At 37.7% G+C, this 14504-nt stretch overlaps 1 protein-coding gene across 7 annotated transcripts in view; it reads left to right on the plus strand.

Moving 5' to 3' along the window:
- SGIP1 (SH3GL interacting endocytic adaptor 1) overlaps positions 1-14504 on the plus strand; it is a 230873-nt gene that overhangs the window by 159418 nt on the left and 56951 nt on the right. For 4 of the 7 annotated variants that reach the window (XM_086390418.1, XM_086390424.1, XM_086390417.1 and 1 more), the window contains 3 exons: positions 5233-5360; positions 6328-6454; positions 12470-12529. In XM_086390418.1, coding sequence (XP_086246544.1) covers positions 5233-5360; positions 6328-6454; positions 12470-12529 — 315 coding nt within the window. The remainder of the gene's footprint in view (positions 1-5232; positions 5361-6327; positions 6455-12469; positions 12530-14504) is intronic. The other 3 variants (XM_086390416.1, XM_086390421.1, XM_086390423.1) reach the window with 1 other exon arrangement.

Consider the following 14504-nt stretch of genomic DNA (forward strand, 5'->3'; position numbering starts at 1 on the left):
GGAGCCCTTGCAAGGTTTAGTGACAAAATATCACAAACTTATCTGACCCTGACATGCACCTGTATTACACACTGTCATCAAGATCGCCAAAAGTCTTTTCTCCAAACCTACTGCTTTGTGCTCCTTTCTGTATTTCTGGGGCTTAGAGCCCCACCTCCATCCTCTATTTCTTTTTTAGATCTTTTGGGGGTGATGTAAGGGTCCTTACCTAACTGTAAAGATAATAAAGGGCCTCTAAGTAAAGACTCCAGTCCAGACCTCAGCCCAAAAGAAGCTGGTTGTCCTTTGTCAAAGAGAGACATGTTTCCACTGTCTTGAATGGGACTCTTTCCTGGGCCAGGCTCTGAGTCTTCTGAAAGTGCTTTTCAAGGAATAATACCTTCTCTCCAGTGGCCTGGTCACTATACTCTACCCAAAGTAAACACCTTTAGTTGGGGGAGGGGAGGACAGGACACTCCCCAGGCTCCTCAAGCACCTTCTACAAGGTTCTGGGATATACTTGATTAATTGAATTGATCATTGATTTAATGAATAAATAGAGTAGCTCTAGCTTTCTTTCTGGAATCCTTGGCAATTTTGTTGTCATTTTCATGTTTAACTTCCATATTCTTACTTAAAATTACTTGAAAGTGTTACCAGTAAAGACTATTGGTTCTTAATAATTGAGCTGGAAAATACTATACTTTGCTAATATTAAAGAATTGAATTTCTAAGTGGAAAACCAAACTGGGCCAGTGAAACTCATGAATAAATAAAACTGTGCACCATTATTTCCTTAATTAAGTCCCAGTTTATTTGCTCATTAAACAGATTGGCAGAAATATAAACTTAGGATTGAAACAATAGGATATGGTCTCATGTTTTAAAGATTAGTAATGCTTATCATTATCTGCTTTTTATAACAGCCTGATGGGAATAACTTTTCCTGTGTATCTCAAACTGTATACCTACATTAAAAATTTCAGTCACAGCAAGATGACTGTCACTGACCAAGTTTAGACAGTACTTGTGGATCGGAATAGTTACCTGCTGTTGAAAAAGTTGCAAGTTAAGAATTTGCTTCAAGAACTTTAATTTCCTTATGGCAAAGATTTAAAATACATAGTTTGGCCAGAATATTGCTTTACTGGAATGCAGACACTGATTCTTGGCAAAGACTATCTCTTCTCCTGTGTGGGCTGTGTGCCCAGGGGATGGAATGGAAAAAGTGTTTCCTTGGCCTGTAGCAATTTTGGAGACCAGGGAAAGAGAAGTGTTAGTAAAGATAGAATGTTCAACATTTCCCAACTGGGGAAAGTAAACCCATATTAAAAGATGCTAAACACAAACAGACACACCCCACACATCCATAAACAAATGAATTTGAACTACCTGGGGTTGAATCAAACAAATATATTTCCTAACTACAAGTTTTTTTAGAGCAGCAATGTCCAAAATGGAAGCCTTTAAGCATATGTGGCTATTTTAATCTTAATGGCAATTAATTAAAATTAAAAATCAATTATTCAGATGCAGGAGCCACAGTTCAGTACTCAGTGGGCACAAGTGACTAATGACTATCTTATTGGACAGCACTTATTCCAGAACATTTTCATCATTGCAGAAAACTCCACTGAGCCATACTGTTTTAGGGCTTTTAATGTGCCAGTTACCTAAAAAGAAACATAGTATGAAAACTTTTCCACATGTGTTTAATACTTTTGTCAAAGAAATAGTATAATTGTGTTCTAAGAAACACAAGTTGGGAAAGAATAATTCTTTACGTATTTCAAAGTACATATATTTTCATTCATTTGATTCTCCCCTATAACACTGTGATATACTAGCCTCATTTTACAGGTAAGGAAATGGAAGCTCAAAGGCAGGACTTGGCCACAGCCACAAAGCAATAAATAGCAAAGTCAAGATCTGTCTGACCTGAGATTTGTTGAATTCCAGTGATCACTTCTCCCCAGCTGCCCCCCTGCCGACTCCACAACACACACACACCCCCACCCCCACACCCCCACACCCCCACACACAAACAAAAAGAAGTGAAAGTTGGAGCCATTGTTTATGGTCCTCAGGAGTTACCAAAGAAACTATGATGGGATTTCAGGTTGAAAGCAGCAGATGGATCAAGAGCATGTCAGTGGTTGCCAACTTTTTGAATTCACAAATTCAAATGTACATATGATTTTTAAAGGTAAACAATGTTGTCCAATTAGTTTCTAGCATTGTCTTGGGAATAAACACTGCTTGAAGGGGAAATGAGTAGAACTGAAGATCGAAGAATAAGGGTAGAGATGTGCAAATAACCCTCTTTACTCTTTCAGTACAAAATAATTGTGTAATCTCACAACATCGTGTGAGGCCTTAGTTCAATTATGAAATACTCCGTAGGCCCAAACTACCCTCTGCTGTGAAACAGGGTTTTGCTTTTTGAAACTCCCTTGGTGTTGTCTAACTGCATAACAAATCAATGAGATCAGTTCAGTAAAGAAAAAGTAAGTTAAACAGGGTACTCCAAAAGGAAAACACAGCCAGTTAACTAGCCACTTTTTTCTTCGCTTTCAGTTGTATCTGTATCAAAAGCACAAATTTTACCATCATCAACAACTGCCTATAAGCCAGTGAAGCAAAAACTGTGACAAAAAAAAAAAACAACTGCCTTCCATTTGTTTCGTATCTTATGACTTGGTAATCCTTAAATGAGCATTTTCCATTTCAATTGTTGCAACTGCCTTGTAAGGTAGAAACATGTCCTGTATTTTAAAACATGAAGCTGAGGTTCAGAGAAGTCAACTTCTTATAGTTGATAGGAGGTGGACAGAGCCAGAGCTCAGGTCATCTGACTTTTCGTCAGTTTCTTTAGTATTTCATACTGCCTCCATGATAACTTGTTACCACTTTTCCAAGAATTACTGAAACTGGATTTTAAAATTTCCCTTCTGGAACTTGTAGGAAAAGGATAAGCAGCTGACCTTTTCCTGGGATTGACTCAGAAGACCGTTTCTTGGAAATAGACCCCTGGATAGACATTTTGACCCAACCCCCATGACATGGTTTTCCAGCAAAACAGAACCCCCAAAACAGTTCTATAAAACTTCCAGAAAAAAACTTTGCTGTGTTAACGTTTATTTCCCATCTTTTTGCTGTCACTTCTGAAAACATCCTAGGTGTAAAGAAAACTTTGTCGAGGGACCTGTTGAAATATCCCCTATTCGTTTATTCAAGAGAAGATCAGCAAAAGACTAAGGATATTTATATTGAGAGAAAAGTGCAGTCGGCCCATGCAAAAAGAAGACCAGGCTTTGTGCAAAATGTGGGGCTACATTATATAGGCCACCACCTATAGCTACAAGATACTACATTTAAAAACTCAGACTTTGTAGTTAAATAGGCCATTTGAACTATATGACATTGATCAAGTTATTGAATATCTCTGAGCCTTACTTTCCACTGAGATAGTAGAAGTACTTTCCTTCAAAGCTTATTGTGGGGATAAAATAAGATAATGCAAGTAAAATGTGTAGCAGAGATACTGGGCCAACAAAATAAAAAGTGAGACTACAGTCAAAAGTTCGTAGTGGTAACTAGGAAATATTGGTAGGATGGGTGGTAATTAGTATGGTTTCACACTAATGTAATTACACTTACAATAAACCACACAGATAAACACAACAAACTCAAGATTTCAAACTGCTTTAAACAGAGGAACAAGGCTTTCACCCCCAAGGACTCTCCTAAGTTGGAAGCAGATCCTGAGATGATGAGCTTTGATGGTTAAAGTTGCCTGAAAATCTGAAAATTCAAAGATTCAAATTTCAAAGTTCCTTGAAAATCTGGTCTAGGATTCTCCAGAGAGCAGAGTTTTGTGGTGTGTTGGAGGGGAGGTAGGGGGAGGGGGAGACATTTTCTTTGGGCAGAATTTCTTGGAATTTTCTTGGAGTAATTTGATACCTGTGCTTCTAACCAATGTGAAAAAGCCTCAGGAGTAGCTGGAAGTTCTCTGACTGAACAAGAACCATTTGGAATATTGATTTGACTTCCTTAAGATTGTTAGCCAAGTAGTTTTCCCGTATATCCCGGACATACGCCTGAAGATAGGCCAACCCCTAAGTCTAAGCCCTCTGGTGTGCTCATTAGCGTGCATGCCGACCTCTGTGTGTGCTCTGTGTTTCTCTTGTTTGTCATTGACAGCCAGAAAAGTAAATCCAAGAGACTCTTAAAAATCATCACAAAAATCGTCGCAGGCAACCTCTACACAGACAGGTTCCTAAGCAGCCTCCTTTAAAAACTAAAATCCTCTAAATCCAATGTATTTCTGTTAAGATTCCACAAACAAAGTACGCTCACAATAGCTAATGTACTTTCTTATATTTTGTTCTTTGCTTACCATCAAGGGTTTGCTTGATGAAGTTACTACTACTTTGCTATATGAAGTTACTACTCATATCGTAAAGCACAGTAAGAAGGATAATTCTCTTCTACATGTTTTATAGATATATAAAAGTATTTATATACATAACACATATTTATACACACACACACACACACACACATATATGGACTTTCCAGGTGGCACTTAGTGGTAAAGAACCCGCCTGCCAGTGCAGGAGACAAAAGAGACGTGGGTTCAATCCCTGGGGCAGGAAGATCGCCTGGAGGAGGGCATGGCCACCCACTCAAGTATTCTTGCCTGGAGAATCCCATGGACAGAGGAGCCTGGTGGGCTACAGTCCATAGGGTCACAAAAATTCGAACATGACTTTTGCACACATATATACATATACTGTGAAAAATCTTTTTTCTTCAAGTTCTAACCTCCGTTTTCATCTTGGACATAAATTCTGAATATGTAAAGATCAAGAAAATTTATCATAAGTTTCATGTGTATCATGATCAGAATGAAAGCTACCCACTCACCCAGCCAAAAGAGTATTAAGTATATATTTTCTGTCACAGGGAGTTATAAAAGGATTTACCTTTCACTGGGTGTCACATGACAACAAAAGGCAATGAGCTTCAGCTTCAGCCATCAACCATAGTTCAACTGAGTGATTTTTTTTCTTTATTGAAAAAAAAGAAACCCAAACCCCATGTGCTACAGTCTTGACTGTATTAACTGCTGAGGTGAAGAACGTATTGGTGATTACACTCTACTGTGGGAATGGAAAGGTGGGATCAAATGATAACAGCTCTTTGACCACCTATGTCTCTAGCCTTTTTTAATACCAGCTTGTTTTTCAGGTGCATCATCCCCTGCTCGGCCAGCCACCCCCTTGGTTCCTTGCAGCAGCACGACCCCACCCCCACCTCCTCCCCGGCCTCCGTCTCGGCCAAAGCTACCTCCAGGGAAGCCTGGCATCGGAGATGTGGTATGTTCCCTTCTGCCCTGTCCCGCTCAGAAGCATACAGTGGGAATGACAGAGTCCAAATGCCTGAACATGGGTCATCTCAACTCCAGGTCTAAGCCTTACAGCGCCTGCACCAATGGCCCTGACGGCCAAAATCTGAAAGTCACTGCAGTCAGAGTGTGTATTTCAATTGCCCTCAAATCTCCACCATCATTCAAGCCACGGCCTAAAGTAGTAGGAACAGGATCGTGGGGTCTTCAGTTCTACCCCAGTGGGTTTGATGAAAATTAAGATAATAATACTCAATCGTCCTAAATCCTTTGGAATGGGAGGTGTTTCCTTTCACCATATTTTTCTGATTTTGGAAGACTCCTAGAGAGGAGAAGTCCAGATTTCTGACCCCAGACTACAGAGAAGTTATTGGTGGTATACACACTGGGTGAATATAAAGGAGAGTGGCGGCTCAGGGAATTTTTTTGGAAGTTTTTTGGAAGTTTTGCATCATGTTTTAAGACGAGGGGTAGAAAACATTCTGTGCAAACAATTAAGAGACTCTGGCAGAGGTAAATTTCTTTGGAATTCACATACAGGAGTCACAGGGTAATAATGATGTCCCTGACATCTGGTTTAGCCAGCACACTACAGTATTTTGTATTCAGATATCTTTCAGTAGGTATAAGCTCTCACTTTATGTCACTTATTTAGTCCCTAAGGGCATGTGAGTCCACCATCCTGAAACATCACTGACCATATCCCAGATCTCGGCTTCTCTTAATGTGATATATCTGTTGAGTGTAGCCCATTATAGTTTGTTTCCTCTGGCTCCATCCACAAGCTCTTGTACAGATAAAATCAATTTCAATGAAAAAATGGTACCACCTGTCCTCTTTTAAGAACCTGAGTTGTCATATCTGGAGCTGGGAGATGTTAAAAATATGAAAGGAAGACCTGTGAATCTAACTTTCCATTTCTTTTCTTCTCCCTGCAGCCCCGACCTTTCAGCCCTCCCATCCATTCTTCCAGCCCTCCTCCGATAGCACCCCTAGCCCGGGCTGAAAGCACTTCTTCAATATCATCTACCAATTCCTTGAGTGCGGCCACCACTCCCACAGTTGGTAAAAATTATCTCCTCTCTTTTAATCCATTTGTGGTTTTGACTGGCTATTTTTTTATGATCTGAAAACCCTAACACCCTATGTTTCTGGTCAAAATTGTTTTGCTGTGTGTTTTGCTACTATCATCTGACTCTTCTTTTAAAAGCACCTTCTCAGCAAAGAAGGCAAATGCTTTAGCTAAGCAGATAAGCAAGTAAAAGAATGTGGAATTCTCTTATTCTGTCTCCATACAGATGTATTCATGAAAGTAAAGAAGAAATCATCAAATTAGATCTTGTAATTTAGATATTATTTAGATATCTTTGAGAGGGGAATGTTTATTTAAATTCCAACCATGTAACCCATCAGAAATAACAAAATGTAGAACTTTTCTTTTCTTGAAGCTTTCATTTCTTCATCACCTTGGTTCTGCTTACGTTGACAGATGGTATAAACACGGGCATTGTGGGACTTGAGAAAATGTTTTGACATTTTTTCTAGTGCTTTTCAGTGATGTGTGGTCAATTTTCCCCAAGAAATAAGTCATTGCTGGCATTTTCAGTAAATGCCTTTGTGCCTCTTTCCTTATGGTGTGATGAAAGTGAAGAGTTGAGAATGACTGCTCAGCTGGATGGTTTTCCCAGGTTTAAATGCCTCATTTTGCCTGGAGCATCTTCCCTCTTCCCAAGGCTGGTCTCTGTCTACCCACATTTTACCCACCTTCCTCAGCTCCTGCTGCCTCTCTCATGTTTGCATGGTGTCTCTGACCTGGACTTTTCCATTCCATTTTTGCCCCTTGTCTTCCTTTATTGTCTGAATGCCCTCCAAGTCTCCCATATTATAAACCAGCTGGCCCATGCTGCATTGCTTGGGAGAATCATTAACCAACGCTGAATAAATTCCTCCTGCTACTTGCCAAAGAACAGCATGCTACAGAGTTGTCCATGTGAGAAGTACTTTGATCAAAGCCTGAAGCTCTTCTAGAGAAGAAATCCCTCTTTTCCCAGGGAAATAAGTTAAGATGTGCCTCTTAGGCCCTCAGGGAGAATTTCAACCTTATCACCTGCTTCATATTTTTAATCAGACCATCCCCAAAGAATTCTTCAAATTTGGTGAAAATACAGCCTGCTATCCAATTTTGTAGGATTCATTAACAGACAGATATTTAACATGATTTATATAGTCAAGTCTATTCTTTATCTGCATCGTCAGTTGGGGTAATTCAGGGCTTCTTATTTAGATGCCTATTAGCTAGTTTCCTTCTGGGTTTTGTTGTTTACTGTTTTGTTTTTTTCTGTAACTTCCAACCTTACTTTTGAGCTCTCTTTAATGCTCTTGATCACTACAGCCATTTCCCTCACTCCTGCTCCGTTGGTTTTCTGTGGTTTTTGCCTCAAGGTCATTTGTTCCACTCACTCCCTGTGATTTTCCTGGTTGTTCAGAGAGAAAAGTAACGATGATAAACTGTCATTCAGAGAGTAGACCTTAAGCGACCCCAGTTGACTGTCTAACCTATTCCTTCAACTCACTGAGATTCACAGAGAAAATGGCGCACAGAGCGTTTGACCTGTGGCCGTGTTTTGTATCATGTGTTTTTATGCACTCTGCTGCAGAAACCTTAGAACCTGGCTAGTGACTGTGATCCTCAACACAGCTAGTACATATTCTTTCAAGATGAGCCATACAGGGGCTAAAAACAGAAAGAAAGAAAGAAAGAAAAATAAAAGACCACCCAAGAGGCTAGTCACATCGCTTCATTGCTGAGAAGCATTCTGATTTAATCTCTTCAGCTCTGTTATTTGTATTTGGTTTTCATCTCCCTCGCTCTCTTGTTCTTTATTTCCTGTGGCTGTGAGTCACCTGACAGCCATTTCTCTTTAAAGTAAATGTGTTGTCAGTGACCACCCAGCAGCACCCTGTGTAGTGTTGTTTATCTCTTTTTGAAGAGGTTGTTCTTTGGCTGTTCAGCACCAAGGGGCTGCCTGTCCATGACTTGACTTGGTATGTCAACTTAAGAAAGTCAGATGGCTTGGGGGAGATGAAGAATTTCAGCAGCAAATTCTTGACTTCAGTGGCTCAACATTTCCCTCCCTCCACCATGATATTTTCTTGACATTTTTATGACACTTGTGCCAAAACAGGGACAAGTGTGGCAAAAACTGGATACTTATTATTTGTACTTGCTTAGTACAAAGTTTAATATAATTCGAGGACTAAATTTTTAAAGGCATGTCTGATCTTCCTACAATTCATCTAAGAATACGCCCCTAGCAAGACATTGGACATAAAATCTCTTTCATGAGATCTATGATTATAAATTAGTAAAACTGATGCCACACCTGAAAATAGGATTTTCTATTTTCTATTCCCTTTCTATTTTGAATGTGAATAAGTCACATTCAAATAATGAAATGTTCCTTTGTAATTGTACTTCACTGAATTTAGGATACCTTCAATTAGAAGCTGCGCTGTTATTTTATATATGACTGAGAAAGGGAGGGGAAGCTGCCACGTGAGTTAAGGTGCAATACTTCCTTATCATACTGATTTTAAGATCCATCCTAATTTCAGAGAGGTTAAAAAGTGCACATATTAGCATGAATGAAATACAATAAACCCCTTTTGTACTGAAAAAAAAAAAGCTCACAGGATCTTCACTCTTTGATATGGTAGGGAGGGAAAGTCTGGTTAAAATATTCAAAGAAAATATTTAAAGGTGTTCTATTATAAGAACCAGACTTTTAGACATTTAGAGATAGAGATAAACAAGGAATTATCTCTAATTGTAAATATCCAATTTATTATTTGCTTCTTATTTCTATGTGTGATAGTCGTTTTTTAGATGTTTGCAAAACCTTCCTTTGCAATCTACCCCAATGCAAAATACAATGATAAAGACAATTTGTCTTCATTGTTAAATTCATTATTAATTATGTTTCTTCAGCTGTTCATTATGCATTTTTAATTACATCTTTAACATCCCAGGAATCAGTAATGAATGAAAAGTAATCCTTTAAGGGCATCAGATGGACTTTGATGCTTCCTTTGGTATAGAACTTGGAGCAAAAGTGATTTGTATTCAATACACAAGTATTAACCATAGAATCTAAAACTTAAAACATTTCCTCTAAGCTTTTGTCTCTCCAGGCTGGGTGGAAATTCTGACTTAAATAAGCTTTTTAAAAAACTTATCTGTGTTAACATCAATTATTCTGCACAAAAGGAAAGACCCTTATAGACAGGTATTCCTGATCCCGATTTTAAATTTCCACACTTAATTTTAGTATTTTTCCCCTTTTTTTTTGGAAAAGCCTGTCTCCAATACTGGCTTCCCCATCTCAGATCAATTGGAGACAGTTCCCCTGGTTAGCTCTTAACAAAATTTTTCTTCTTTACTTACTTACTTTACTTACTTTACAACTGATTGTTGCCCTTATTTAAATCAAGTACAGAGCTATCCAACCACCCATTTTTTAAATTTAGAATTTTTTTTCTAAGTCCTCATTGTCCATAACCATAATAAAAAAAATGATAAGCATGCTGTTCAACTTTTATAAACTATTCTTTTGTAACTTCAGCTCAAAGAAAAAGATGGCAGTCTTGGAGTCTCCTCATTTTAAGGAGATTGTAAATAAAACATCAGTTTTTCAAAAGAAAGGAATATTCTCCACCATTCCTAGTAGGTAGGAAAGAGCACTGTTACAGTCAGTGTAATCTTTTGTGTCCTATTTTCTGGGGGTATTATGGGGTGTCCTTCTTAGTGCCAGTTCCTGTTGCTCTACTGTAGATATTACAGAAATTGCATTCACTTATTCTAGCCACTGAGGAAGTCACATGTATACTAAAAACTGATTGACAGGGGCTTCCCTGGCAGTCCAGTGGTTACGAATCTGTGTTTACACTGCAGGGGGCACAGGTTCGATCTCTGGTCAGGGAACTAAGACACTGCATGGCATTCAGTGTGGTCAAAAATAAATAAATAAAATGGAGAAATAGCATCATCTTAGTATTTTAAAACAACTGATTAACAGGTGCTATTTTAGAGCCTTAAAAATTGACAAAGAAGCAGTTTTCCTGCCTTATTCACTAAGTCTAAGAGCCAAGCTAGTAGAATATTTTCTAAGAAGCATAGTTTATGGAGTAATTTTACTACCCTCATCTATTTCCTCATCTTATACTTCTCTACATTGTAGGAAAGATTCTCCCTTACTTGTCTGGGTACAGAATTTATCCAATTTTCTGTTAAAGTTATAATAATATCCTTCAGATCTGTGGCACTGATTGATCTAAATCACATAGAGTAAAACTTCAGTTACCTGCATTTGTTTGTTGGTAAAGAGGGAGACCATGTACATACATCCAGAATGCTTGGAGTTCATAGCAACTATTGTGATCAATTTACTACAGAGACATTTGGCCATGATCAATACCATAGCCAAAGATGAAATTACAATAATGCTGTTCAAAACTAACAATCCATAAGTACCAAGGACAGGTTGGATATTGATGAAGTTGAAATGAGAGACTTCATTCAGGGACCTCAGATTCATACTGTTGCTTTTTCATGATCTCATTAAAAGCCTATTCTTTCCCCATGGGGAGGCAGGTGCATGCTGGGTGATCCCATTGAGCTGCCAGCACTCTGTCAGGAGGTTCTGTTGATGGATATATGTCCAGTCACTTGAGAATTGTGTCTGAGTGAAATACACTTGCACAAGTCAATTATTAATGACAGTGCCTTTAACAACTCCCTGAAAAGGTGGGGGTGTGATTTCTTCCATGGAGTTGACTTCAGCAAATTCACAAATGCTAAAATCTGGCATTTAAAAAATTTCCATTTCTGCTGTTAGACTCATCATGAAATAAGCACATCACTTTTTTATACTCTGTCCATAATCCCAGTGTCTTAGGTTTTGTTTCTTTTTTTCATTAAAATCATTCCTGTGTTTTGATCAGTAAAGTGCATTGCTTGATTTCATTTGAGATTTGTGTTTGTGTTTTTATTTTCATTCCTTTATATTTCTTTGGTTCAAAGTGTCAGAAGATGATGTTTTTTATGACAAACTGCCCTCGTTTGAAAGGCGCTGTGAAACGCCTGCAGGTATGGTGCTAGCTGAGTGATCTTTAGATATCTAGACTTTAAAAATCCAAGCCATTATGCCATCTGAATGCTAAACTTCATGGACATGCTACTCACCTCATGAGTGTCCAGTGCCTCTCAGATGCACCGTCTACTTACTGTTCATCGTGAAATTCATGCCACTGAAATGTTTTTTTTTCAAGTGATCATATATTATAAAGCAGTAGGTTGCATGACAGTTTCTCAGTGAAAAGGTTCAAAAAAGGGAAGAGGCTATTGCTTTGTGAACTAACAAAGGGAGGGATAATTTAACTGCTCAGAATTACATATCCAGTGACGGCTTTTTTATTTAAAACATAGTAGAACACCATTAGTAATCTTGTTTTTTCTATGGTATATAGGTAAAGGGTGTTTTGTGTCTGGTTGCCTAAGGTGATTCCAGGGAAAGGAATGGAAGATATATGGCATCTGCCATGAACTTTCAATTGATGTGCAATGCTGTTGTCATTGAAAACCTCAGCTAAGTTTTATGTAACCCATAACTCCTAGTTTCTTTTTTAAAACATAGAAGGGGATGACAGTGAAGATGAAATAAACACAGCAATTGCTGAGTGACAGTTTGCCCAAACTAGTGCAGTTAAAATATGCTGACGCCCCTGCATGGCCAGGAAGACTTCTGCTCCATGCGCACCAGCACCAAGTACCAAGCTGCCAGCAACACGTGCCCATCCCTTTAGGCCTACATAGCTTTGCTTTTGCTTTCTATTTCCCAAACTAAAAAAAAAAAAAACTAAAACATAGATTGCCAGCCTTCCCTTTTCCCTGCACGCTAATGGCATGCAGTGCCTCCACCCTCCCCTTAGTGAGATTAATGACCTGCTCTGTAACTCATACTGTGTCCTTCTCTCTCCCTCTCCTTAACCTTTCCCATCCCGCTTCAACTCCTGGCCATACAGAGAATGAACAGCCTTCCCTCGTTTGGTTTGACAGAGGAAAGTTTTATTTGACTTTTGAAGGTAAGTAGTACATAGCATACCAGATTCTAATTTTTCCTCCCCTCATGCTTTTCCCCATTTGCATTTTTTAAAAATCCCAGTTTTCTTCAAAAGACCTGGTCTCACTTTCTATATAAAAATGCTATGGCTACTTAGAAAATATTAAATACTAAAGAAAATACTCCATGAATTTGGTTTGTATGAGATCTCCAATTTTTCGTATTAAAAAATTAAAGCTAATTTGCAGTTAATATTGGTTACTTAATTAACTGAAATAAATTGAAAAAAAAAAACCACCTTTTTTGGGCAAGGAACTTAACTCTGTCAACCAGGGCTCTTTCCTAACTCTTTTGCAAGTGCAATGCAACAAATATAAGGACATTTTTGGTTAGAACTGGCATTTAATTTTGTTTTGGATAATTAATATTTCAGATACAACATCCATTATTGTAAAATGTAAATATATTCTTATGACAAGGAATGCTGCATGAGAGATCAGAAAAATGAAGAAAAGAAAAAGTATTTTCATAAGTTCTATTTACAGCTTCTGATATGGAAATTGTAACTGGAATGACTAGTAAAATGGACAACTACCACTGGACTTGCCATTTTAGAAGATGAAAGAAAATATACATAAGTGTAATGTCCGTTATCTAACCTCAATGCTGAATAATTTGTTATTTCTGCATTAAGGATTAGCATTCTTCTGTCTTATATTTAAATTCTAAATCATTTTAACAGGCCAAGCATTTGATAAAATGACCCATTTAAACTAATGGTATAGGAAAAATTAAGTAAGTAAACTTAACAAATGGACTATCTTATACATATTTATCTCTACTTTCTATAATTTTAAATAGCTAAGTTTATCTTGGGATAAAAAGTTGGCAAACAAAACTTCTACTCAAGAATTGATTCTAAATATGGTCTTTGTATTTCATGATAACAAAAAGAACTTCTCTAAGTGTGTGTTTTAGCACAATTTAAAATATTAGAATGACTGGCACAAATTCTCAAGTAGTTTGTGTGGTGTGACATTTTTCTCTTAACAGTGACTTTTCTTTGCAAGATGGTCCCTTTAGCTTGGAGTGGCTTGGCTAGTAGCAGGAAACATTGTCTGATTCAAAGCTTCCCAAATACTGATGTCTCTCCTGGCTCAGGCAGAGAACAGGTGGATAGACAATCTTAGAGAAGGATGAATATTTTCCACATGATGTTGGAAGCCTTCATTGCCTCAGGTCATTAATTTTGTAATAACCAAGATGCAAAATCCACAAACTTATGACCTTCTAAACTTTCTCTTCAAATTAGATGAATAAAAGTGCCCAGGTGTCTTTTTACTGATCAGCACATCTCATAGGAGACACTATGACTGAATAGGTTTATGATCTTGACATACTGCCAATACCTGCATATATAAAGGCTCTTTCTCTGGTTCAGCTTGACTGCATTAAAGGTTGTAGTTTACCCTGTTTTAAACAGGAAATTAAGCCATGTGCTACTGGCAAACTTCAAGTAATGTCTGGGGCTCCAAAAAAACTTTCATAGTTTTTTGTTGGTACAGTTTGTTTTGGCTTTAGAGTATCTATTGTCTGGTTTGCTTTTATTTTGGTTAGGATTTCTTTAAACCAAAGAAATCCAAGAGATAGACTTTTTGTAAGATTCCAGTCTAAAGACAGCTTTTGATTGTTGGCTTGTTTGTTTTTTAAAATATATCATCAATCAAACATAAATATTAATAAGCATGTGGAATAGCAACATGAACCACATTTTTTTAAAAATTTTAAGAAAAGAAAATATTTGTTAGTAGATTTGGGGTATCTAATGTTGGTAGGTAACATTGCCATTCTAATTAGTAAAATCCAAATTCCTTAAACATCTCAATTTGAGACAAGAGAAGTCACACAAGGAAAGAGGTTGAATAGAAATTAATTGAAACCTCTAGCTTTGTGTTAGCTTTATCTTGGACTTTGCTGAAGGTTTGGAAGTACAAACA

Source organism: Bos grunniens, chromosome 3, assembly GCF_055505025.1.
Source record: "Bos grunniens cultivar Pamir isolate PY7600 chromosome 3, Bosgru_T2T1.0, whole genome shotgun sequence".
Classification (NCBI taxonomy): domain Eukaryota; kingdom Metazoa; phylum Chordata; class Mammalia; order Artiodactyla; family Bovidae; genus Bos; species Bos grunniens.